This window comes from Eublepharis macularius, chromosome 3, assembly GCF_028583425.1.
Source record: "Eublepharis macularius isolate TG4126 chromosome 3, MPM_Emac_v1.0, whole genome shotgun sequence".
Taxonomy (NCBI): domain Eukaryota; kingdom Metazoa; phylum Chordata; class Lepidosauria; order Squamata; family Eublepharidae; genus Eublepharis; species Eublepharis macularius.
Window position 1 is genome coordinate 164,860,218 of NC_072792.1, and position 25,026 is coordinate 164,885,243.

At 42.8% G+C, this 25,026-nt stretch overlaps 1 protein-coding gene across 1 annotated transcript in view; it reads right to left on the reverse strand.

Annotated features, from left to right (window-relative positions):
• Positions 1-301: 301 nt before the first annotated feature.
• Positions 302-25,026, reverse strand: part of CNTN5 (contactin 5) — a 511,103-nt gene continuing 486,378 nt past the window's right edge. Inside the window, exons 19-23 of the mRNA XM_054973696.1 lie at positions 24,344-24,453; positions 14,477-14,663; positions 12,841-12,953; positions 3,908-4,073; positions 302-405 (exon numbers count right to left, since the gene is read on the reverse strand). Coding sequence (XP_054829671.1) covers positions 302-405; positions 3,908-4,073; positions 12,841-12,953; positions 14,477-14,663; positions 24,344-24,453 — 680 coding nt within the window. The remainder of the gene's footprint in view (positions 406-3,907; positions 4,074-12,840; positions 12,954-14,476; positions 14,664-24,343; positions 24,454-25,026) is intronic.

The following is a 25,026-nucleotide window of genomic DNA, read 5'->3' on the forward strand; positions in this document are numbered from 1 at the left end:
CAGAAATTTAATTTGCTTACAAAAGTTTGTTTCATACAATCTGCATATTTTCTGTTGGGCAATAAACATCTCGTTCCCCAAAGAGGACATTCAGAAAAACTGAAGAGAAAAAACCTGATGAAGTATTTTAGCATTTATTTTTTCCCCTCCCTCAATGACTCCTGCTGTACCATGTGCATTTCCATATGCCTCTGACCATTCGCTCTTTGCCTTTTTTATCTTCCGTGGACACAGAGCTTTCTCCATCAGTGTTAGTGGGCTAAAGCAATCAAACAGAGGAAAGAAAAAAGGTCCACAGTTTTCACCATGATGTTGATGGAACCATCAGTACTAATAGAAATGTTACAGTTGTCGAGGAAGTGGAGAAAGCTCGTAGGCTTGATTGAGAACTTGTGACTTTTCCACCTGAGAAAAACAAAAGAAAAGTGAACAGAAAAGAAACAAGTTGCTGACCCCAGTCATACACTGCCATAGTCCATGCCCCCACCTATCTAGTTGAGGCAAAGGCATTACTGCATTTTTTAGAAAGCATAGCTAACCACAAAATGGCTTCCATGAGGGGCAGGGGTCAATCGTAAAAATGCGGAGAGGTTCCAATCAAAGTATCTTTCTATGATACAGGTAGTTATTACTGAACGTGCATTCCCTGCAGACACTTCTTCAGATCTTCTGAAGCACCTCTTACTTCAATGATATGGAGGAAAACCAAGATTGGCTCTCTAATTAAGGGATGGGATACTCTGCGGGAAAAAACAAATAGTCACTAGCAAACATCTAGCTGGCGGCCATAGTGTCCACAGGCAACACGTTCAAAATCTCTATGAACGCAGTGATTCTTAGGGTTCATTGCCTTGGAAAAGCAGTCATATTGGATGTATCTACTGCTCTAACCTCATCAGAACATGGAAGCCATGGACTGCTGTCTCCCTCTTCCAATATATGGATAATGCATTATCCCAAACAAGGGAGAGATAAAGACACACCAGATGCAACCTATGCCACAGTGTCAAATATGGTGGAATTCCAGAATCACCACTATTATCTGTAAACAGGGGTCATTTCATAGAAAAAGAGTGGGAGGGACTCATTAGCATAACTCATTAGCATATGCCACACCCCTTGACATCACCTGAAGTGTGTCATTAGCATAACTGATTTACATATGTCACACCCCTGACATCACCTATCCTGGCTGTTTTGGACTCAATCCTGTCCATTCAGGGCCGAAATTGGGCCCAAAATGGCAAAAAGGGGCTGAAAATGGCCGAAAAGGGGCCCAAAATGGTCAGGATCGGGCCGCTGCTGAGTGCGAGAGTGATCTACCACCTGTCAGAGGTCTGATCCGGGCTGTTTCGGCCCCAATCCAGGCCAAAAATGGCCCCAAATGGTGGGCGGGGCCACCTGTCATGTGGCCTCTTTGGGGAACTGCCAGAACTGCGTTCCTGCGCATTCTCCCTCAAAATGAGCCCTGCCTGTAAAGCACCGCCACATTCTTTTGTCTTCACTATGCAAAGGGGAAGCTGGGATAGCAAGAAGCTGTATTAATGGGATTATCCCATATTTACATGGAGAATTTATATTGTTCTATGAGCAGATCAGTCCCACTGGTCTCACTAATGCTTAGAATTGCCCACTGCAATGAGCAAACCCAGAGATACAATCTCCACATAATATGGAGTTTTCAAAGTGCATTGCCGATAATGATAAACTCACATTAGTTCATATAAACATAAAAGAATCTGTTTACTAGTATTAAAAATTACCAAGAGAGAAAGCCAGTTACAGATCTGGAATTTCATATTCAAATAATCTGTTATGAGCCTTAAGGAATCTTCTGTCAGCAATACTGATTCTATTACTCAATGTGAACTTAGGCAAATCATGAGAGGGAGGGCAGGAAGGGATGAACTGGTGCTTGGCTCTCATGGCCCTTTCTTATGTGCTCATGGTAATGTCGATCGCTACTTTGGGGTCAGATTGTAAATTTCCTGCAGGGGGTTGGACTAGATGACCTTTGATATCCCCTCCAGTTTTATAGTTTCAGGTGGAAAGCTGTGTTGGTCTGTAGTAGAAGAACAAGATTCAGGTCCAGTAGCACCTTAATGACCAACTAGATTTCCAGGATATGAGCTCATACCCAGAAAATCTAGTTGGTCTTTAAGGTGCTACTGGACCCAGATCTTGTTCTCCAGCTCTGTTTCCTGTTTTGATAGAAAACCTCTTCTTTGGGCATCTTTCCTGAAAGCAATGAATTTATTTGATGAGTATGGAATTTGTAATTGATATCTCTTGATTATTGTTTTCATATTGTATATGCAAGTTATGTTTATGTAAATTAGTCCTATATTAAGTGGTAGACAAGTTCCCTTAGGTATTTTAAAAGATGTGTATGCATATATGTATGCATGTATATGGTGTATGCGTATAAATAATAATAGTAGTAATAATAACATAATAATAATATTAGATTTATATATCGCCCTTCAGGACAACTTAATGCCCACTCAGAGCAGTTTACAAAGTGTGTTATTATTATCCCCACAACAATCACATATTAGGTGGGTGGGGCTGAGAGAGCTCTAAAAGAGCTGTGACTGACCCAAGGTCACCCAGTTGGCTTCAAGTGGAGGAGAGGGGAATCAAACCTGGTTCTCCAGATTAAAGTCCTGCTGCTGTTAACTACTACTACTACTACTACTACTACTACTACTACTACTACTACTACTACTACTACTACTAGTAGTAGTAGTAGTAGTAGTAGTAGTAGTAGTAGTAGTAGTAGTAGTAGTAGTAGTAACAACTGTGGTTATATACCACTCTTCTAGACAGATTAGTGCCCTACTCAGAGTGGTGAACAAAGTCAGCGTTCTTACTATCCCTACAATATAGCTGGGGAGCTGGGGCTGAGAGGAGTAGATTATCCAAGGTCACCCACTGAGCTCATGGCAGTAGTGGGACTCAAATTAGCATAGTGCAGATTTGCAGCACAACAACCACTATGCTGCAGCAGCTCATATGGGAATGTATTGATTGCAGTAGGTCATTCTAAGCATCGGTGGTTTGGGGGATTTATAACGGCTGTTCTTGCAGGACTGGGTTCTGCAAAAATCATGCCAAGTCAAAAGAAGCCTGGGACAAGCTTGTTTACTACTTGGAACAGCTAGAGTCAGAGTACTGGCATCTATTAGAAAGTAACTTGAAGGTTGATTATGATGGTTTGGGGGGAATAAGAATACCAAAGGTGTGTGCAAAGCTCTTCCACCCCAGCACTGTGCTATCAATGCCTTTACCTCTTCTTTTCTCCCTGCTGTAGAAATTTTGCAGAGGTGTTGGCTCAGGTCAGACTTGCTAGCTTATCTTATTAAACATATCTTTATGACCTATTACTTTCAACCTTAAACATTTCTAATTGCCTACATTTTGATATAAAATAAAACGAATGGACATTGCAGAACATTCAATTTTCTGGATAGCATGAGGTCTGTCTATATGTGGAAGAGGTCTGTCATGAAAGGTATATTTTCTTTTCTCTAGTTTTATACAAAGTAGTAAAAGGTAACTAAGAAAGATTTTGCATGATTTCTCTATGCCAGAGTAAGCAAAGTGAATTGGAAAAGGAAGTAGTTAAAGAAGAAAAGGTAGAGCCAAATGGGAGGGGCCAAATGGAAGGGGTGTGGTTAGAGGAGAAAGCAGAGCAGGGCCCTGGTTATATTCTGTTGCTCAGGGTCTATGAAATCTCAGAACTGGCCCTGTTTTAAGCACTGTAAGCACATGTCTTATAGGGTTCATCAGTAAGTATTCATACATAATTGAACGTTAGTCTTTTGTCATGCTGCGGTTGTAACAGTAGCACTTTCGAAATGCAATACAGATGTGGTCCAACTTTGGATAGTTGCAGTGGTCTTACCTGAAAAGGACGGTACCCTGATTTGGGAACTCGTTCCATCCCCTCCTTCACTGACTGCACGGACTTCTATGATATAAACACCTACATCAGGGAGAAGCACCACTGCAGAGGTTTTCTGCGTTTCAATGACTTCACTGTTGCTGTGACCTTCTTGCCTATATAGAACCTGACAAGGACACAAAAAGCCACAAAATATTTAATTCCATGTAAATTCATTTCCAGACTCAAGACAACGACCATAGTGGAGGTATGGGTAATCGCACTGGAATCTACCTTCGACTGTCTAAAGTCCTCTGTGGTGTCAGGGCGTCTCGGCTCTTTACTCCCAGGACCCCTGGCAAGCAAATCCAACTGCACCTGAAGTGAGCCACAGCATCCTCCTACTAGTGGCCACTCTAGGAACTGCATGATGGAGCAGCCTGGCAGAAGCGTGTGATTAGGAGAGCCAATCAGAGTAGGACTGTGAGTATATCAGCTTTGCCCCGGCATTCGGTTTATCACTCCTACTTTGTTCATTGTGAAAGGATCTAGTCCTGCTTGTCCTGATGGTTGGCCCTGACCTTCGGCCTACCTGTTTCTGACCCTGTTGCCTATGACAAGGCTGCTTGCTTCTGGCCTGGCCCTTTCAGTTCCCTGCTCAGAGAAGCTGGCGTAGTTGAAAATAGTCTGAGTGAACCATACCAAACCTACTTATCCAGTCACTCCATTGTCCTCTTGCTTCCCCATCAATTTTCCCTCCCACTATTAATACGCTCAATACAGAAGCTGAGGTATCAATCTTTAAATCTTGCTTAAAGGGACTGGGAATGGACTGTAGGCTTGCAAACCCTTCCCTCCCTTCTTCTTTCCTCTCTTTGATCATGTATATCCTGCCCCTTCCCTGATTAACATTAACGATATATCCAGTTCTCAACATGGCCAAATTTGTGGCTATTTAAGTCTGGACTGGAAATTGGGACCATGAACAGACAAGACAGATCTTGCTATAAACCTCATAAAACCCCCAGGTTTGCAGAAAAATCTGAAATCAAAACAAAACCATTGGGGGTGGGGGAGGGTTAAAATACCCAAAATAATAGAAGCAGCGCCTGTAGCTTTAAGAAGTGAATGCCCTCTCAGTTGCCATTGTGGGGGTTGCTAGGCAGCCACAGCAATATTACCAGCTTTCAAGCTTTAGTTTCTGTTAGTAAAAGGCAGGGGGAAAGATGATGGAGGGAGTAAAAATGGGGAGGGGGGAAAGAGGCTCCATTCCGACATCATATGAAACCATGGGTTAATTAAACTCACTTTAACTGACCAACTGCAGGCCACTTAACCAACTATGGCTATTTTGGCTATATCAACCTAGGATCTAAAACCATGGTTTGAAGTTGGCTTATTAACAACAGTTAGTCTTAGCCATGGTTTTGGAATCCATACGAATATGTTCCACCAGTAGGTGAAGACTTACCTGTTTTGTTTGCCATTCCTTCACTGCCCCTCCCTTCTGTTAATGTCTTTTAACTCTTTACATGTGTTTTGTTTAATTGTTTTTAATTGGTTTTATAATATATATTTTAAAAGCTGTTTTTATGGTTTGGACTGTTTGCCACCTTGGGGACCCTAAGCTGGGTGGAAAGCCGTCACTAAACATTCTAAATAAATAAAATGAATTTTGATGACCTTGTTTAATCCTGGCTTGTTCCCTGGCATCCAGATTCAGCATCATACAGGTTTGGATACCAACTGGGTATGTGTGGGAGGGCTGGAGGAAAGTACAATGAAACCTGGATTTAAATTATTGTTGCCCTGAACAATAATTCAGTCAATATGCAGAGGGGGAAAGTGGACACCAGAGCTCTGGCCCTACCCTCTTGCCAGCATGATGCCTGTGCGTTGAGAAAGTCTCTTGAGAGTGTTTGGCATTGCCAGTCACAGTGAGGGCACATACACATGGACACATCACGCGTTGGCACCACGCTGACAAGACAGAGATGGTGCAGAGGCAGGAGGTACCGCCAGCATGCTCAAACCTGCTCTCATGATCTCTCTTCACATTGACTGAACATGCAAAGGAGTGATGTGCTCAAATGTTTGTGAGATAAATGCTGGTTACATGAACTAACCATAAACCAGGTGTCCTCTGTGTGGTGTCCACTGGTGCCATGGTGCATGCCAATATCTTTCCTGCCACCTGCCAAGTGTTTTGAGAAAGTGGCCTGGGCCACATTGGGCTTTTGGCCAGCAGAGCTTCCAGTTGACCATTGGAGGTCTGACTGGCTGTGCTAATTTTATCTAAGTTGCTTTGGCAGCAGCTGCCACCAGAGCACACAGATCTTCACTGTGTGACTGAAGGTAAGCTATGGCTTAGCAATACAAAATATTTTAAACAATGTACTCTCAGGCCTCTTCCGCATGGTGAACTTTATATCGAGCTTTCTGCATATTCTGCCCATGAGAATTGGATCTGCTTTATTCATGGGTTCTGGCTCCATGCTGCTTCAATTCTTTAATTCTACACTTTGAGGACATTGAACTGAAGTGGTCGTTTTTTATTCCTGCACTAGAAAAATGCCCTGATCCTTTTAAGAGCTTTGAGGACTCCTCAGTTTCCTCAGTCCATCCCTGGAGGACTCCTCAGTTTCCTCAGTGGATTGCTGAGGAAACTTACATGGGTTGTTTTTCTTTCGATTTTGTAATGCCGACAACTTTGCAATGTTGCCATTTAATTAAAAAAAAATCAGGAAAAAAACTAGATTGGTTGCTGTTCCATCAGAATGCAGGGGAATAAAGGGGGGGGGGGCAAAAGGCAGAGCCAGGGCTAGGCTTACACCAAAGAAAGCATCCTGTACTTCAAAAAAGCCTTGGATTGACTTTGCTAGGGGAAAAACAAACCATTGAGGCATGTGTGCTGGGAGAAAAGCTGCAGGAAAGCTGGGGAATGATCGATTCTGCAGCAGTTGCAGCCTTTATCTGTGCAGAATGCAAAAAAAGTCTGGGAAGCAGTTTGGAGACTGAATTGGGGTATTTCGATCATGTGTGCAGAAATCTGGATAGAAATCAATGCAGTATAGGGCCAAAACCTATGAAAAGCCCCATGTGGAAAAGACCTCATTTCTGCTTGAAATGTTGAAGAGTTACTATTAAGACTTATGCATGATAGCATTCCCTGACATTTTGTGGTTGGTTCCTGTTCCTGTGGCAGCCATTTTGTCCTGTGTCAGAATTCTAAAGGTGCCCACAGGCTCGAAAAAGTCGGGGAAGCCTGCCAGAAACCATGTTTCATGTTATGCCTGAACTGAGCCAGAGGGGGAGAGAGAACCACAGCTCATATCCAAGTAGGTAATCAGATATGCATTTGAAAATAGGATAGTGTTTCTTTTATGCACATGTGTGCATGTAAGTACACATGGGATTAAAGTTACTGCATGTATGTATGTAAGTATGTATGTGTGTGCATGTGTGTACACACCCACACACCCACATGCATGCTGTGGGCTGATTTCAAATGACTCTTGTAGGTTAAGACTGACCCATTCTCTAAACCACCCCAAATTTAAGACGCCAGATGCTACAGGCACAGATTGCCGAATATCCCCAACCTAATAATAACAAATCTCCATATTTGCACTTCTCCTCCATAAAGAAAATATTAATTTTAATGGCATTTATGATGCCTCATGCTTCTGCATTCCCTTAAATCCTACCGCAAATACTGTCAAATTGAAGCGTTAGCACGGATTTCGCTGCAGTCTGTTCCTATTAATAGTCAGATGGGCTGGTGCTAATGGCATCAGGCAGCATATATTATCCAGTTTACAATCCCTGGTTGACAATTGCTATCGCCAAAATCAACTAAGGGATAAGGGCATTTAATTCTCTTGTAGTCTATTTTCCTTAAAAGTTATTGCTTTTGTTTGAACTTCACATTTAAAACAGTAATGAAAGCCTTTTACAATGGGATAAGGGGAGCTGAGGCATTCAGCCCTCTAAGCTCCTTTGTTGAGCTCCACTTACTTGCTAGGAAATGGGGGTTGTTCCTGTGTAGCTACAGCAATACAAAAGTCACTTCCAGGACATGTGATCCCACAGGGTTGGGGCTACAAATTATGCTCATGAGAATTAAAGAATAGAAAAGAGCACAAGCACAAGCAACAAGTAGCTCCACTGCACTGAAACATCTGGAAGTGGGCTTCTCATTAAACTCCTGCCCCCTTTTCCTGTCAGGGTACCATGGCTCAGTTCTGCCAATTCACACATCGGTAAGTACACAGGTTGAGTCTGGGATCCTCAACTGGTCTAACAGAGTTGAGTTGTGCATTCTCCTCAATGCTCATATGTGCCATGCCTGATTTGGACCTTGGCTGCAGTGTGCTTGGAAGGAACTTCAGCCTGTTCCCCTGTGTCATCTTCCTGTCTTGAAATAATAACAGTAATAATAATAACAGTGCTCTTATATACCACCCTGCTAGACAGACTAGTGCCCTACTCAGGGTGGTGAACAAATTCAGGGTTGTTATTATCTCCATAATACATCTGGGGAGCTGGGGCTGAAAGGAGTGGTTTACCCAAGGCCACCTGCCGAGCTCACAGCAGTAATTGGGATTCGAACCAGCAGAGTGCTGATTCAAAACCCAATCACTTTACCACTATGCTACAGTGGTTGTGACTAGAGTTGGGCACAAACTGGAAAAATGTCAGTTTGTTGAGATTCGTGGTTTGTTGCATTTCACAAACCACGAACTACCATGAACTTGCCCGGTTCGTGAACCAGTTTGTTTGATTCATTGGTTCGTCACTTCTGGGCCTGTAGAAGGTCTGCAGAAAGCTCATCCCCCCCGTCTTGCCTAGGTAACAGATGGATCAGCGCCAGGCTGTCTGCAGTGATGTACCGAAAAATGAACCATATGAACCGCTCTGAAAATCATAGCGCTTCATCGTGGTTCGTCAGAAATGAGCTCTGATGAACAACTGGTTCACGAACCAAAAACCGGCCTAGTTTGTGACAAACTTTAGTTTGTATTTCAGTTCATGCCCCTCTCTAGTTGTGACCATCCTCCCAACCCCAAGGAAAACTCACGAATATTGCAGGGAATGTAATGTAGGAATAGACAATGGGAATGCAAGACACCTGGGGAAAGAGGTGAGGTCAAAAGCATTGGTGGTCTGGATTTACAAGGAGTCAGATGAGTGCCCAACGGCCAGAGAGAACAGGAGTTGTAACTGGTAGATAATGTCCAATATGAAGGAAGGGGCAAGCAGGCAAGTGTAAGCTCAGCCTGGGCCGATTCCAGACGGCCCTCTGCAATCCAAAACGTTGCGCGTTGTCGCGCGTCATCGCGCGGAAAACGCGAAATATCGTGTTTTCTCGCGCGAGTTTTGCGCGAGGTCACGCAAAACTCGCGTGAGAAAACGCGATATTTCGCGTTTTCCGCACGATGACGCACGACAACGCGCAACGTTTTGGATTGCAGAGGGCCGTCTGGAATCGGCCCTGGTCTTGGTCTGTTTACAGCTTGTCAAATGGTCTAGACTGAAGAGGCAATCTACATACTAGGGCTTTACAGAACCTTATTGGTCCCAGATGTCATATGATGAGGTCCAAACAAATGAGGACTGAAGATGGAGAGCTGAGCCCAGATGGTGCTGTTGAACTGCACGGGCTCCACATCTTCTCTGCCTTCTATACTGCAAACTGGCCCTGTGCACAAGGTGTAAGGAGTGGCTTCTGGGAGAACTGGTTTCTTCCCCATGAAGGCATCTTACTTATTTGGATAGCTGTAACACACAATTATCACTGGCACAGGAATGGTGGCCAAACTGGCCTCCCTGTGGCAAATTTTCATGAATGTAAATGAATCTGGGCTGTGATGATAGTATATTCTGCTAGGTTCCATTGTGACAGCTCAGCATATCTGACCAAAGCCTTCAGAAGGCACCACCCCCAAAACAGGCAACATTCACACTCCTACATGGTGATAGAGTCTACCAGAGGCTCTTAGGAAAGCCCCTACTGTCAGTCATTTCACAAAATGTGCAAAACGGAATCGTTCAGGTGGACATTCCTGTAGAATTAGCAAAGCTGTGGTTTAACAGTACATCCCAGGAGGTGAATTTTGTTAGGGATAAAGTCTTGCTGCCTTAAACGAATGTTTACATGCATTGTTCTAGCCCCCCCACCCCTGCATTCTACAATCCCACCCGAACTGCATTATTTATCTTACTAGGAGTCTTTGCTGTTATATTCTAACATTATCATATCTTGTAATCTACTCACTGCTTGCCTGATGCTATGTTTTGTAATCTGCTTACTGATTGACTGAAAAGTATGTATGTTTTTTTAAAAAGTAAGATTTTTGATTAACTGTGCTATCAGAATAAGCTGGAACTAAAAACTAATAAAAAACAAACAAATATTTTTTAAAAAATCATACTTGTAATCCACCTTGGATCCCAGAGAAAAAGGCAGACTACAAATGAAAATAACAAAAACAAATGTCACAATGAAGGTTCTGAATGGGGAACTGACAGTTGTCAGTTGGGTTAGAGTTAGAAATGCCAAAGATGTATACATAAACGCATTCTGTATATGTGCATATAGTGTCATGGTTATTCTAGTTATAAATGAACATAGTGTGGACAAATAGCCAGTCTTTCATAGAATACCAAAGATAACACAAGGGCCATCACATTGACACCTCTATAATCTTCCTTCTTGTTTCTAATGGCTGTTGGGAGAGAGTGATTTGCCGTAGGGATACTACTGAATTGCAACATTTGCTCGAGCTCTTTGTAATGGTCACCACATCCCAGAGAGGAGTCTGCAGTACATAAAGGTTGAGAAGAGTTACAGGCTATTGTGCAATGGAAGAGGACCTTGCTATTTCCTCTGCAGAGGACAAAGTATGATTGTAAGCAAGCATGCATGCATTTTTAGATAGTTATATGCTGCTTTTCTCTCCAATGGGGACCCAAAGCAGTCAAGACATTTGTTTTCTCCTCCTTCATTTTGTACTTACAACCTTGTGAAGTAGGTGAGGCACAGAGAGGGCGACTGGCCCATGATCACCACTCAACAAGCTTTCATGGCAGAATGGGGATTCAAACCTGGATCTCCCAGACCTTTGTCTGACCAATACAGTATAGTGGCTCCTAGCAATGGTTTGTGTTGCAGCACAACTGTGGTACATAGGAAATGAGGGAAACTGGCAGGCTAACACTGGGTTCTAGTAAAAATAAAATGCATTGAGCCATGGTTCTGAAGTAGGGCTGCTAAGCCCTCAGAACCCATTTCCTGCTGCTGCTATGAGTGGTGGCAGGAGAAAAAGCAAAAAAAGGGCTGTTGGCCTGATATAATGAAGTCAGTCCTCACTAGGAATTACTGGAAACTCTATGGTTTTACCACAGAGTTACTGCAATTCCTAGAAATACTGATTCCCTCTTGGGTTTTCTCTGGAAGTGACATCATAATGTTGCCAATGGTTGCTTCCCTAATGTTCCTGCTCTCCATCTCTCATTGCTTTCCATGCCTGAAACCCCTTCACTGAAGCCAGGTCATGCCTGCACAAGTAGTGATCTACCAAGTCAAATTCATCCCCCCCCCATATCTTCCTGGCTTTGCAATTCTATAAAACTTGTAAAAAACAGGAGATTAATTAAGAGAGGTACATGGTGGGTGGAAATTGTGTTTATTTGGTGGATCACAAATTGTGCAGGCCTGTGCTTCAACCAGACTCTCCATGATTAGTTTAAGACCACACAATAAAGCGTCTAGCCTCAAGTTTGATTATGTAATTGGAAATGTGCTTAAAAGGATACCACAGAGTACGTAAAACAGAAAGCCATGCTATCTACACAAGTAAATCCATATTCTGATTTTCTTAGATAAACTGATTCAAGCTTTGTAAGATTGAGTTCAGCAAGCCCAGATTATTATACAAGCTTGAGACTACAAACATTATTTTACATCTATTAAAATTGTTTCGGACTGTGTTAAAAATTTCGAGTTAGATAAAGCTTGTCACCCCCATCAACCTACTCAGCTTGATGTTCACTGACAGTGCAATACTATGAGAGTTACACCCCTGTAGATACATGGATTTAGACAGGGGTAACTCTGTTTAGGATTGCAGTGGGCCTGGTGGACCTGCCAATCTTTCTTAGCCTAACCTACCTCACAAGGTTGTTATGAGGATAAAATGATGGGACAGACAGACGTATTGTCGAAGGCTTTCACGGCCAGAGAATGATGGTTGTTGTGGATTTTCTGGACTGTGCAGCCGTGGTCTTGGCATTGAAGTTCCTGACGTTTCGCCAGCAGCTGTGACTGGCATCTTCAGAGGTGTAGCACCAAAAGACAGAGATCTCTCAGTGTCACAGTGTGGAGAAGATGTTGGCAGGTAATTTATATCTACTCAGGAAGGTGGGTTTGGGCTGAGTCATCCTGACTCAGGTCATCCTGAGTCATCCTGACTGAGTCATCCTGACAGACAGACAGATAGATATGCTGTTCTGAACTCCTTGGGAGAAATGCAGGATAAAATGGACAAGTAATAAGACAGATGTGAAACACTAGATTCATGATTTATGTGTACAAATGGGCATTGCACAGTATCACCACGTTCTAGCTGCTGAGACGGAGCACATACCACTGGGTTAGAAAATAAGCAGCTGAACAAGTCAGGTGCTTGGGATACAGAAAGGAAGCTCTGCCTTCCCCACCAAACAGCAGACCTGCATGACTGTGAATTATCTGAAAGGGTTACATGTGTGTAATCGCAGCTTCTGCCCATGCACATATACACACATTTGGATCAGGGCCTGTGGGTTAGTTACTATGGCTAATGATACTGAACACAGTTGTTTTACTACAGCATACAAAAGCAAAGTGAAATAAAGGCAAACGAAAGAACACAATGCTCCAGGAACTGCGATGGTAAGTAAAGCAAACTGACCTTGTATCCCATGACATCTGATTCATTTGCTAAAGGCCTAACAGGTTCCCATCCCAGAGAGATGTGAGAGCCATCTTGTATCCACATAATATTGCTCGGTGCTTGACTAGGAGCTGAGGGGAGATAAAAGCCGACAAATGACACCACATCTACATTCTGGAACCTTTTCCTCAGCCCCCCAAACACCTCCTGCCTGTTGAGTAATTTAATTTTTTTACTAGGTTTATGATTTACTCCCACCTCTGCTAGGCAATGTCCAGAAGTGCAATCTCAAACTCCAGGGCTGCTTTCACATGGATGATCGTTCCTGTTTCAGTCACCCAGCTTGTCCTCCCCCCACCCCGTTCTCTCATGATGTCAAGTTGCACTCAGGCCCCTGTTGTGGGCAGCCTTCCCCCTGCCCTCTAAAATAAATGCTTTTTAAAAACAATAAACAATGATCTTTCTTGACACGTTGCTGTCGAGGCAATCTTTTAAACATGTTCAGAAGAGAAGAGATGCTTTTGGTTTCAATGAAACCTTCTTCATTCCCCCCCTCCTCTACACTGTCACATAAACTTTTTGTTTTGGAGTACTGCGCTACATTGCGGCACTGTTGCTGAACTATGAATTTACAAACCCATGTGTGTATACATCTTTCAATGATCCTCATACATATTTCAATATTTTTAGAGGGACAGATAGCACAGAAGTTTGTAAGCAACATATAAAATTTGTGTTCCTCAAACAGGAGTATTGGGTGGGGCAGAGACTCGAGTTTACTGCTATTAGTATCACCAAGAGAACACCCACACTTACCATGGTGCTTGGACTACCTATCCTATATGCAATGCAAAGATATGGGGGCGGGGGAGAATTGACTCCACTGCTTTGCTCAACATAGTAAGGAACCAATTTGCTGGCAGGGGAAGGGGGGAGTGGGTCCCAGCCTAGAATGCAAAGAGATTCTTGAAGAGCCAAGCTACAAGTGATGAATTACACTTGCCTGGCAAGTGAACAGACTCACGTATATTCCTCCCTGTTCACTTGCCCTCCACTTGCGCTCCACTTGATCAAGTGGAGAGCAAGTGAATGACAGGAGGAATTAATTCACTAAAGGGAGGATAGCATGGAGAGTGTGGCGTGTTATCCCTCAGCTGCAGTGTTGGAACACGGAGATCTAAAAAACAAATTTCAGCTTTGAGCTATTCCCATACAGTGGCCTGACACTAGGAGGGGGTGGTACGATGTGCATTAAAAGTGAACACAAGGCAAATTATGGTGGGGAAATGGATTATCCCACTTTGTCTGGGATCTCTGTCACAAGTGCAAATTAAGAATCATGACAGCAACATGGTCACCTCCACTCTTCATGTGGAAGCAGCCTAGAAGCGTCATTGAATAGTGACGCGTGAGCCTGAATAATTTCCTTTCCTTTCTCTCTTCCGTATCGAAAATACTTAGCCTTGTTTTCCAGAAAGCTGTGAATGTCAAATTATTCTCCATCGCTTTTTTGAGAATACAAAACAGATCTTTTGAAGCAAGTTCAGGAATGGAAACTACACAGCAGCTTTGTTTTTCATTAGATATAAAAAGTAATACAGGATCTGAAGGCCCTTTCAGGAACGCACGGGATTAGAGAACATTGAGCACGTACGTGATTTCTTGGTGGCTGCACGGACTGTGTTGCTAGGTGGCCCGTACCCTGCTGCGTTGAATGCCCTCACTCTTAGGTGATATAAGGTGTTGCCTTCAAGGCTCGTCAGAATGATGGATGACTCATTTCCTTCTGTTCGGACTTTATCAGCTGCTTCTTCTTGTTCCATATCTTTCCAGTAACCAACCTGCCAATGAAAAAATGTATGAGCCGTTGACAAGTATATTCATGGAGGTTCCTTTTTAAAGCATTGGGACTATCATTCCTGATTCATATAGGAATTTTTTTCCAGCTTACAAAGTGCGTTGTCGTTATTATTTCCACCGCCTCTGAGATTAAATAAACCTGAGAAATGGCCATTGATTCTTAAGCAGATAATAAATGGCCACTTTTTAAAAGGGAGAGAAGAAGGTAGGATGACCTTTTAATTGACACCAAGTCTGTTATCTCAGCTATCTTTCTCTCAAATTCCATTTTGTCTCCTTGGGACCCCTGTTGCCCCTCTCTATTATTGACCATCTATTTTAGAGATTCTTTACCTTCTGGGGTTCAGGGCTTATTTGGTATTCAGTGGTTAGCCGTGATAACAACAACAAACAACAAGAACTGTGCTTATCTACCATTCTTCTAGACTGATTAGTGCCCCTCTCAGAGCATTGAACAAAGTCATTGTTATCATTATCCCCACAAGACAGCTGGGGAGCTGGGGCTGAGAGGAGTGGCTTACCCAGGGCCATCTGCTGAGCTTTCGACAGTAGTGGGATTCAAACCAGCAGAGTGCTGGTTCACAGCCCAACCACTTAACCACTATGCTACATCATTTGTATGGTTCCCATCTTCCTGGCTGTGGGATCCATAGTTGTCTCCGCTTTATCAAGGATGGTAAATATGCGGGACCATGAGCAGGAAAGTGGTGGGTTGTCACATGCACCCTATTCAATTAAAAGAGTGGTTAGGTAGGTAACCTATTTAATGCAGACTTGCCCAACCCTTCTAATGAGAGGCTAAGTCTGGATTAGCACCCCTTGAATGTTGCTAAAGGTGCAGCCAACTACTAATGGTAGGTCAAAGGGACCATCAGCATGAAGGCTCCTTCCTGCACTTCCAAGGTGAAGCAACATTTCAAATGACATTCGTATGCGAATGCATGCATCTACGTTGACTTCCCACTCCAAACTGATGTGTCTGTGCCATTTAATTTCTTTGTAGTCCTCTCCTTCTTTGGATGTTTTCAATCAGAGGCTAGATGGCCATCTGACAGCAATGTTGATTCTGTGAACCTGGGCAGATCACGAGAGGAAGGGCAGGAAGGGTTACATCAGTGCTTAGTTCTTGTGTCCCTTTCTTACATGCCCAAGGTAATGCTGATCGCCACTTTAGGGTCAGGAAGCAATTTTCTCCAGGCCAGTTTGGCCAGGGACCTTGGATTTTTTTTGCCATCTTCTGAGCATGGAGCAGGAGTCACTGGGGGTGTGGGAGGGGAGGCAGTTGTGAATTTCCTGCATTGTGGAGGGGGTTGGACTAGATGACCCTGGAGGACTCTTCCAACTCTATGATTCTAAATATACAAATGGATTTTAACCACATTTAACGACGATGCATGAATATATCCATTTCCGAGAATGCAACTTTTATTTCTTGGTACATGTTTTCTCACCAGTATCTGTTCAAAACCAAATGGTCCATTGCCGTCCTATGGATAGTTACTCATTTAAATTAATGGCCTTAGACTGGGGTAACTCTACATAGGATCAGACTGTTAGTTTATTTTCCTTTCCTGAACCAACCCTGATTAAAAGAATACTGCCCTATCAATCCATCCTGAGGTGATACTTTTACTCTCTCCTGTCTCTGACTGTCATTTGAATCATTCATCGTTTCCCCACTTTCTGAGACGGACAGGGGGATTCTGCATGATCGATTTTGATTGGACTTTCTGAACAGTTGTGCTGCAGTGGAGTCGTATGAATCCACCGCTCCCCGATTCCACATTAAGGCTTTTGTTTCACATTGACATTTCATTTCATCATGCTCAAAGTCCATTGTGCGGAATTTGCCAGTATAAAAATCGATTCATCATTTCTTTTTCCCGGGGAAGTGTCGACAGACATGCATCTTCTTCATTTTTTAAATCCCCCTCCCCAAAAAACGTTGCTACATATAAACGTTGCATCTAACAAACACATCTGATAGGTCAGAGCATTTCCCATCGTTATCGTGGAATGAGTATTGGTTATTGACATTTGGAGGGAAAATTGTTACCGATGACCCCACTTTCCCTCTGCCGCAGAAGCTGTCAGCTGTCAGCGAACAACAAGTAATAAATTTGGCAAGTTGAAAAATGGACCCATTATTAGTCAGCTGTCATTACATGACACAGGATATGTTTCTGCATAGACTTGTAGAAACATTGCAACATTTTTTATAATTTAAAAAAGAAGAGGGGAACGGAAAGGTAGTGGGTGTGGCTTAGAAAACATGATTGACCAATCAAATTAAGTTGATTCAAAGGCTGAGAGAGAAGGCAAGGGTAGGAAGAACATCAGATAAAGAATTCTGCATGATTAAAATCCCTAATCTGCTGCCAACGGACAAATAAGTCAGGGAAAAGCAGGCTGGGAAAAAAACGGACAAAACCTGCAGTGACTTTGAAGCTGCTGCTAGGATTGCCTTCCCACATGTGGAAACACAAAGAAAAATCGAAGTCATTTGGAAGCTGAACAGCAGAAAACCACTAGCGTGGAATCACCCAGTATTTGACCACCAAGCAGTTATCAATGAGATCTACCAACATAGTTGAAACTTTTTGGCTTTAAGCCAATCTTGATTGAGGGACATCCTCATTCCTCTGCTGTCTAAACATTTCTGGGTATAAATATAGCTCCCAGAGGCTTATTGGATCAGATCCTCTTGCAACCCTTGCCCCTATACTTCTGCTATCTCTGTATCCCATCACACGTACTCTTTGTAAGATCTCTGGCTTCACAATGCTTTTTCTTTCCTTTTAACACACATTTCATTGGAACTTTCAGCACTTCTTCTTCAGGACTGGTTCATATGATTTTTTATAAACCACCCCTTTTTATACCAATAAGACTATAGTGGCTAGGATTTATTACATTTGTCATTAGGAATTACTGTGCCCTGACTTGGATAGCCCAGGAAAGCATGATCTCCTCAGATCTCGAGAGCTAAACAGGGTTGGCCTTGGTCAGGCCTCCCACCGGCACCTGAGGCACTGATGGGCGAAGCAGCAGAATGCCAGGCGATCTCCTGTTTTAGTGGGAGGCCTGACATCCCTTGGGAACTCCGTTGGTACTAGATATCATAAGCCAAACCTTCATGCTGATTGGCAAAGAGGAATGGTATTTATAAGTAGCGCCTATTGCAAGTGTGCAGGCAAAAAAAAAAAAAAAGTAAATAGCAATACTATTATCATTCAGAGTTTGCAGCCCGTGGAAGATGGGCCAAATGCTGGCAACCTCTTTGGTGGTGGGCAGCCACAGTAGGGAACCACACAAAAGGGATGGAAAGTCAATATGCTAAGCTGTTAAGCTAATTAACCCCATTATAAGTCTTGAATCTTTATTTTCATATGGGGAGGGGGGCGGAGGGGGGAGGAAGCTAGTTTCAAAAGCATTTTGTATGAGGATGGGTGGGTTATAGCATTGTACTCTGTACTCAGCAGGTTACAATTTGTCTTAACCTCATCCCCCTATCTGCGGCAACTCTTTGGGATATTTTAAACTAGGGTCCTCGACATTGTGGGTATTATTCAAATTTTGAGAACAGGTACTGCGCTCCCTCACAAAATGGCTGTCTGGGGTGGGGGAAGGATGGTCAAAAAAGTTGCCATGGAAACTGGGAACAATCACAAAATATAGAGCGAGGTTCAAGGCCAAGTGTTCCATGATGGGGGTAGCTGTTTTTGAATGGGTGCTCTCTGCATATAGAAAGGTAATGCCTCCCCTGCTCTTCTGAAGTACCTCCTGCTCCAATGATGTGGTGGAAAGTCAGGATTGGCTGTTTGCTTTGAGGAAAAAGGAAGTGGGCACCAGGAAACTCATCAATGAGCACCATAGCAACCATGAGCGTGACACTGGAAATCATGTCTGTTCATAGGGGAATCAATAAATGTCTCTTTAAATCTAAGTTATAAAGTCCCTAATTTGTAAAGTTTAGTAGTTCAGTGAAAAATGGTGGTTTTCCATATTTTGTTAGAGGTGCTGAAATGACTTTGGAGTGGAAATGTGTTTGGTCTCCAGATTTATATGTATGAAATGAGGAGGGGTTTATACATATTATAATAATTCTGGGATATTTTTGGTTTACATTTATAGGTACATTAAAAGAGATTTATTTTGTTTATGGTGTATTTCCTTTAAACTAGCAGCTTCATGACAGACAGGCAGGCAGGCAGACAGTTTTTGAAGATTTTTTCCTCAACCTTTTTTTGTTTTGTTTTCTTGGTTTTGGATTCAGCCCCCCCCCCCCCCGATTTTATCAATGATTTCGTAAGACCACCCCGGGAGTCTCATGGTCAAGTGAATTGTGTCTGAAATGATCATATTAGCCTCAGCTTAACTTCTAGAAAATGCTATTTTTATCGTATAGTAGTTATTTTTTCCTTTACAGAAATCTCATCTTTTCTCTGAGGAAAAGTTCTCATGAAATCCCATGAAAAACACCCCTGTGGTTCAGTCTCAAATGGCATCTACCCCTCATCGATGGGTTTTATATTTTTTCCTCATTGAGATTCAATACATCTGAAGCCAGCATGAGATGCTGTGAGTAGCTAGACTGAATAGGTGAGAATGAGCGCTGACAGGAAGTCAAAAGTACTTCAGAGGATTCAAGGATAGCCCACCTCTGGTGGGTCTTCAAAGAAATTTACTCTTCAAACGTGGCAAGAGCTCACTGACTGATGTGAGGAAGTGGCATGAACAATATTTCCTGGGTGAAACCTGTGCTCAGCTACAGAGCTCTAAGTCAATGTAATGAATTGAAGATGACAGAACACCTGAGGAAACCTTGTAGTGGGTTAATCATACCTGAGCAGCATCGCTGGGGGACAGGGAGATGGGCTGAGGATTTGGTTGGAGTTATTCGGATAGGAACCGGTTTCCGTCAAATGTAATTCAGGAAGAACCCTCCACAGTGAATGCCCCCGCCTTCACACACAAAAGCCCAAATTGCTTTTGATGTTTACAAGTCCATGGCTGTCGTTGTTTGCTTTTGCAGAGTTTCCCCCACTCTCTAGAGATTATGCCGACAGCCCATGAATACTGAACAGGTTTTTTTTTTGGCAATCTTGTCTGTGTAGGCACCAACCTCTTCTACGATGCTATTTGCAGTGTACAAAATGTTCACTTTAGGGAAACTTTGGAAACACTCAATTTTAAATGCAACAAAACTGAGGTTCAGTTACAGTACTAATTCTAAAGCTAAGAAAAGCCAGCCTTTTTCAATAGGCTTGCAAACATGTTGTTAAAACTGAGCTTGCGAACAGGTCAGCATATATCAACTTGAGGGACACCGTTCTGGAAAAAAACATCTCTGAAAGGAGGATACTGAGGGCCAAGCTACAAGTGACGAATGATACTTGAACAGCAAGTGTATTTCTCCCTGTTCACTTGCCCTCCACTCAATCCACTTGCCATTCAAGTGTCATTCGTCACTTGTAGCTTGGCCCTCAGAGTAGTAATTTGGATATGTGTGGTAATCATGATACTGATTCAGTAGGCAAATTAACTGAAAAAGCCATCTTAATATACATACAATAGATGTAGGACACTGTTAACCTGGAATTACATTTCAGAATTCACACTGATTTATGGAAACCTTACATGACTGTTGCTGCCTAATTTATCTAACTTGCTGACAGACTGTCACAGTTGTAAGGAGTTCTGTATGTCATCTAGTCCACCCCCCTGCTCAACACAGGGAAACCAAAGCTAGGACATTCCCTGGTTATGTCCAGCCTCAGCTTGAGTACTTTCTGTGAGAGAGAGCTCACCTCTAGGTCAGAAATCCCAAAATTTGTTGAGACTGTGGGCATTTTTGAATTTTGAAACAGTGAATGGGCACCACCACAAAATGGCTGCCATCCATGGGGTGCAGCAATCTACAAAATGACTGCCATGGTCTACCACACAAAGTTGGGAGGTTCCAAGCTATATACACTGCTGGCTTATATATAGCTTGTGATCAACTGCAATCCTAAATACCTTTTCGCCGCCAAGTCAAGTGTCCCTCATCCTATACCAGTACATTGGATTCTTTCCCCCTCCAGTGAAGAACTTTGCATTTGTCCCTGTAGAATTTCATTTTATTAGTTTTATCCAAGCTTTCCAGTCTACAAGGTCAGTTTGAATATTAATTATGTCTTCTAAGGTGCTAGCTATCCCTTTCAATTTTGTGTCATCTGCAGAGATGGCTATTTCCTCTGCCTTGATAAAAATGTTGACGAGTAATGGGCCTATGACAGAGCCCTGCAACACCCCACTCGACAACTCCTTCCAGACTGATGCCATTGATAAACACTCTTTGAAGCCAATTCTCCAACCAGTTGTGAATCTGCCTGATTTTAACCAGTTTAATCGGCACAGCCGACAGAGAACACTTCTCTCCAACGGTTCCTGGACTTCCCAGCTCACTCCTGATGATGTTGTCTCCTATGTATAGATGAATTCTGTGAACCTAGACAGATAAGATGGGGGGCAGGAAGGGTTAGTTTTCATGGTCCCTTCTTACATGCCCAGGGTAATGCTGACTGCCACTTTGAGGTCAAGAAGCAATTTTCTCTAGGCCAGTTTGGCCAGGAATCCTGGAGGCTTTTTGCCATTTTACCTTTTTGCCATTTTGGCACGGAGCAGGGGTCACTGGGTGTGTGTGTGTGAGTGGGGAGGTAGTTGTGAATTTCCTGTCTTGTTCAGGGGGTTGGATTAGATGACCTTAGAGATCCCTTCCAACTCTATGATTCTTTGAATGTATTATAAATTGTCCTTAAGTTGTGCATCTAGATAATTGTGTCATGGGTGAGCTTGTATGATTGAAGTAGCCCTGCTAGATCATCTAGTCTAACATCCAATTTTCTACAATGACCGACCAAATGCAGACCGAATGAGCAGTGCAATGTAAGAGCTGGTTACTTTCAGAAGAGGCAGCAAAGTGTATTGGCTAGAGCATTAGTATAAGACACCAGTGACTTACACAGCCCATGCCTGTGCATGTTCCTTTGGAAGTAAGTTCCACTGAATGTGATGGAAATTGCTTCTTAGCAAATGAGTTTAGGATTACCTCCTGACATTCTCACCCCTATTCTGCCATGATGCTTACTAGGTAAACTTGGACCTGCTATTCTCTCTCATCCTAATCGACCCTCACAAGATTCCTGGGAAGATAGAAAGGAGAGGAAGTACACCAGTATGAGCTGCTTGGAGGAATAAAAAAGAGCTCTTTACATGGGATTAAAATGTAATAAATAGAGGACGGCATAGCTGTTTTATTAAAGAGAGTATACTGCAAATGCAACGTGCATGCGTGTTCTCACACTGCCTCATGGGAATTGTAGTTTCTCTCTGCATCTGCCAAGTTCTTATTGACAGTTTGTTCCACTAGCCAAAGAAGTTGCTTGTGTTTATATCCTATCCATGGTACAATGCTTTTTCATAGGGAAGGAATGCAGACTTTTCAGACCAGGAACTTCTCATGCATGTTCATTCATACATTGCCTCATGGGAGTTGTATTTAAGTTAGAGTGAAGACTTACCCTTATCCTTATTTAAAACAAATTTAAAACCAACTTAAAGCAGCCTTGAAAGTAACACCTGCCTACAGCAACCTTTGCACAAAATCTGGGTTACATCATTAGAAACACTGGATGTCTGTTCAAGGAAGGATGGCTGTGAAGTTAGACATATTGCTGTTAACACTCCATACCAAACGAATCAGACCTGCAGTTCCAAGTAGGTCATGAAGGACTTATCCATCCTGTCACTTTTGTCAGCAAATCAGAAAGAATTTTGTGAAAGAAACACACAAGCCCCAAACCCTCAAGAAATTGGCTCTGTGAATCATGATATTGCTGAACAACCAACACAAGCATTCACAAGGCAGCCTAGATAGAAAAGCCTACTTCAGAGGTGGCTAAATTTCCTGAGCTTCCAAAGCAGTGTCAACGAACACATAATTAACACATGATCTCATCCTGCCCCACTGCTTACTATCAGGAACTTTCCTTGTGAGGTAAATGGCCAATCCACACCTCCTCTGCACCTGGTGATATCACCAATGTCACCACATTACCTCTGGGCAAAACTCGGAAGTGACAAAGGCTAACTCTAGGAATTCCAGGAAACAGTATGGTAAAACCATAGATGTCAGCGATGTTGATGTTTAACAAAAATTTCTCCCACTGCCAGGCAGTGAGGATTGCCAACAGAACACGTGATGCACATAAAAACAAGTGAAACTTCTTAAATCACAAAATAATAATAATAGGTGTCTAAATTTGAGGCCCCCCTTGAGCTTGAGGCCCAGGCCAAATCCCATCCCACCACATCCGATTGTCTTGGGAGTGGCTTGTCCATAGTAGGGTACAGCCAACTTCTTAAACTAGAGGAGACATAGGTTTTTGAATGCAGCTGCTTGTGGTGGCTGTTTATTTGCATGCTTCACAAGAAAATACTTGATGTGCCTAATGTAGAAGCACTTGTCTCAAAACAGGAATAAGCCAACAACTGAGGAAAGAGGAAGAGAGGGAAGATGGCAGAGTTCAATGAAGACACAAGAAGCTGTACTGTGAATACGGCACCAGTGAAGCAAGGAAGCAAGGTTCAGGGGATAGTTCCTATTTGTTTCTAAAGAATAGAGCTCTGACTCTTGAAAGCTTACACCCCGAAAATCTTGGTGGTCTCTAAGGTGCCACTGGACTCAAATTCCAAGGCTCGGGGGGCAATTGGCATTATTGTCATAGCTTGCCAATTAAATCCAAGCTAGCTGATACATTATTTTTGTCATAGGCTTGCTTTACTCTGCCTCCACTCACCTGGCAGGCAGAAGAAAAAGTCACTCAAGGGGTGGGGTGGGGTGGGGGAGCGAGGAAGCATGCATGATGTCATTTTCCAGAGTGATAGGGGAGCTGTGGGTCATGCTGAAGCCCATTTCATGAAATATTGCCCATTTGGAGACACACAAGAGAGGTAAGCATGCCACGGCCAGGCCCAGAGGCTTTGGCCTCAAACTCAAAAGGTACCTCAAATTCAGACACTTGTTAATTTTGGGGGCGGGGGGTAATTTGGTAAGTTTTGCAATGCCTAGGGGGTGGGTGCTGAGCTGATTGCCACTGCTGCCTGATGCTGCTCTGAGTAGTGGTGGGAGAAAAATAAAAACACTCTGTGCTAGTAAGTCATTTCTGGGCACTATCCAGAAACAACAATGAGTAGTTCTAGGAACTGCCAGAAACTCTATGGAAAACAATAGAGTTTATAAAGCTTCCTAAAGCTACTTATTTTCTCTTCTGGGTTGTACCAGAAAACTTAGCCTGGCTACCCTACCTAGGGGTCTCAAATGCTGGAAGTTGCCCAGGCCCGTCTGCATCTCTGAGAGGGCCAGCAGGCTCCTCTTGGTGAACCAGCTGCATGTATTTCACATTTCCACTAAAGCCATTCCAACAGACACGCTATTTTCATGCTATACATTTATTATTTACATGTAACCATTAATGTAGTCCTTCTTGGATCACTCATTATCCTTTCGTTAGCAATATATGGTGATGATTATAATATTGATTGATGTTCTTTTAGCAGCAGCGAAGTTAGGAAACCGTAACCAAATCTGGACACAAATAATATCATATGTGAATACCTCAAATCCCTGAGGTCTTCCTAGGCTTTCTTTACTATGCTTCCATGCAACAAGAATCTCTGATACAGACAATCCTGTAGCCTTGATGTCTGTCGGAGCTTCGCTGGGTTCTGTAGGAAGAAAAAAACCTGAAATAACAGAGCTCAGCCATAACAGCTTGCGTCTATCAAAAAACACTAAAGCTGAAGCTGTCATATTCCCCTGCTTAAGTCTATCTTATTGCTCCAAATGAAATTTCACAGTATCTGAAAAGCAATATCCCATAAAATATGTGATCCCATCATGTTCTTATTATTGATGGTTTCAGAAAGATGGGCTGTCTTGAACTCTTATTCCATAACTCCTATGCCCTGTATCAACTTTTAGGAATTTGAATGAAGTTTTGACAACTTACAGAATACTGGTCTCTATGATGAGTGTTGCATGTATAGACAGAGGCTTGTAAATTGCAAAGAACCCTCCACTTCCAGGGTGTGTCTGTGTGCCTAAGACTGGAATTTTTTCACATAGGGTATGGTCCGAAGGCAAGTGACTTGGCCTCCCTTTCTGAATATAAGCAGATCATGATCTGGCGGATGCCTTTATTTTCTCCATTGTTAATGTAATTTATTCTTCTTTATTTATTATGTTTATATCCATCCTTTGTGGAACTCGGAAGAGAGATACACAGGAATCTCAGGAGG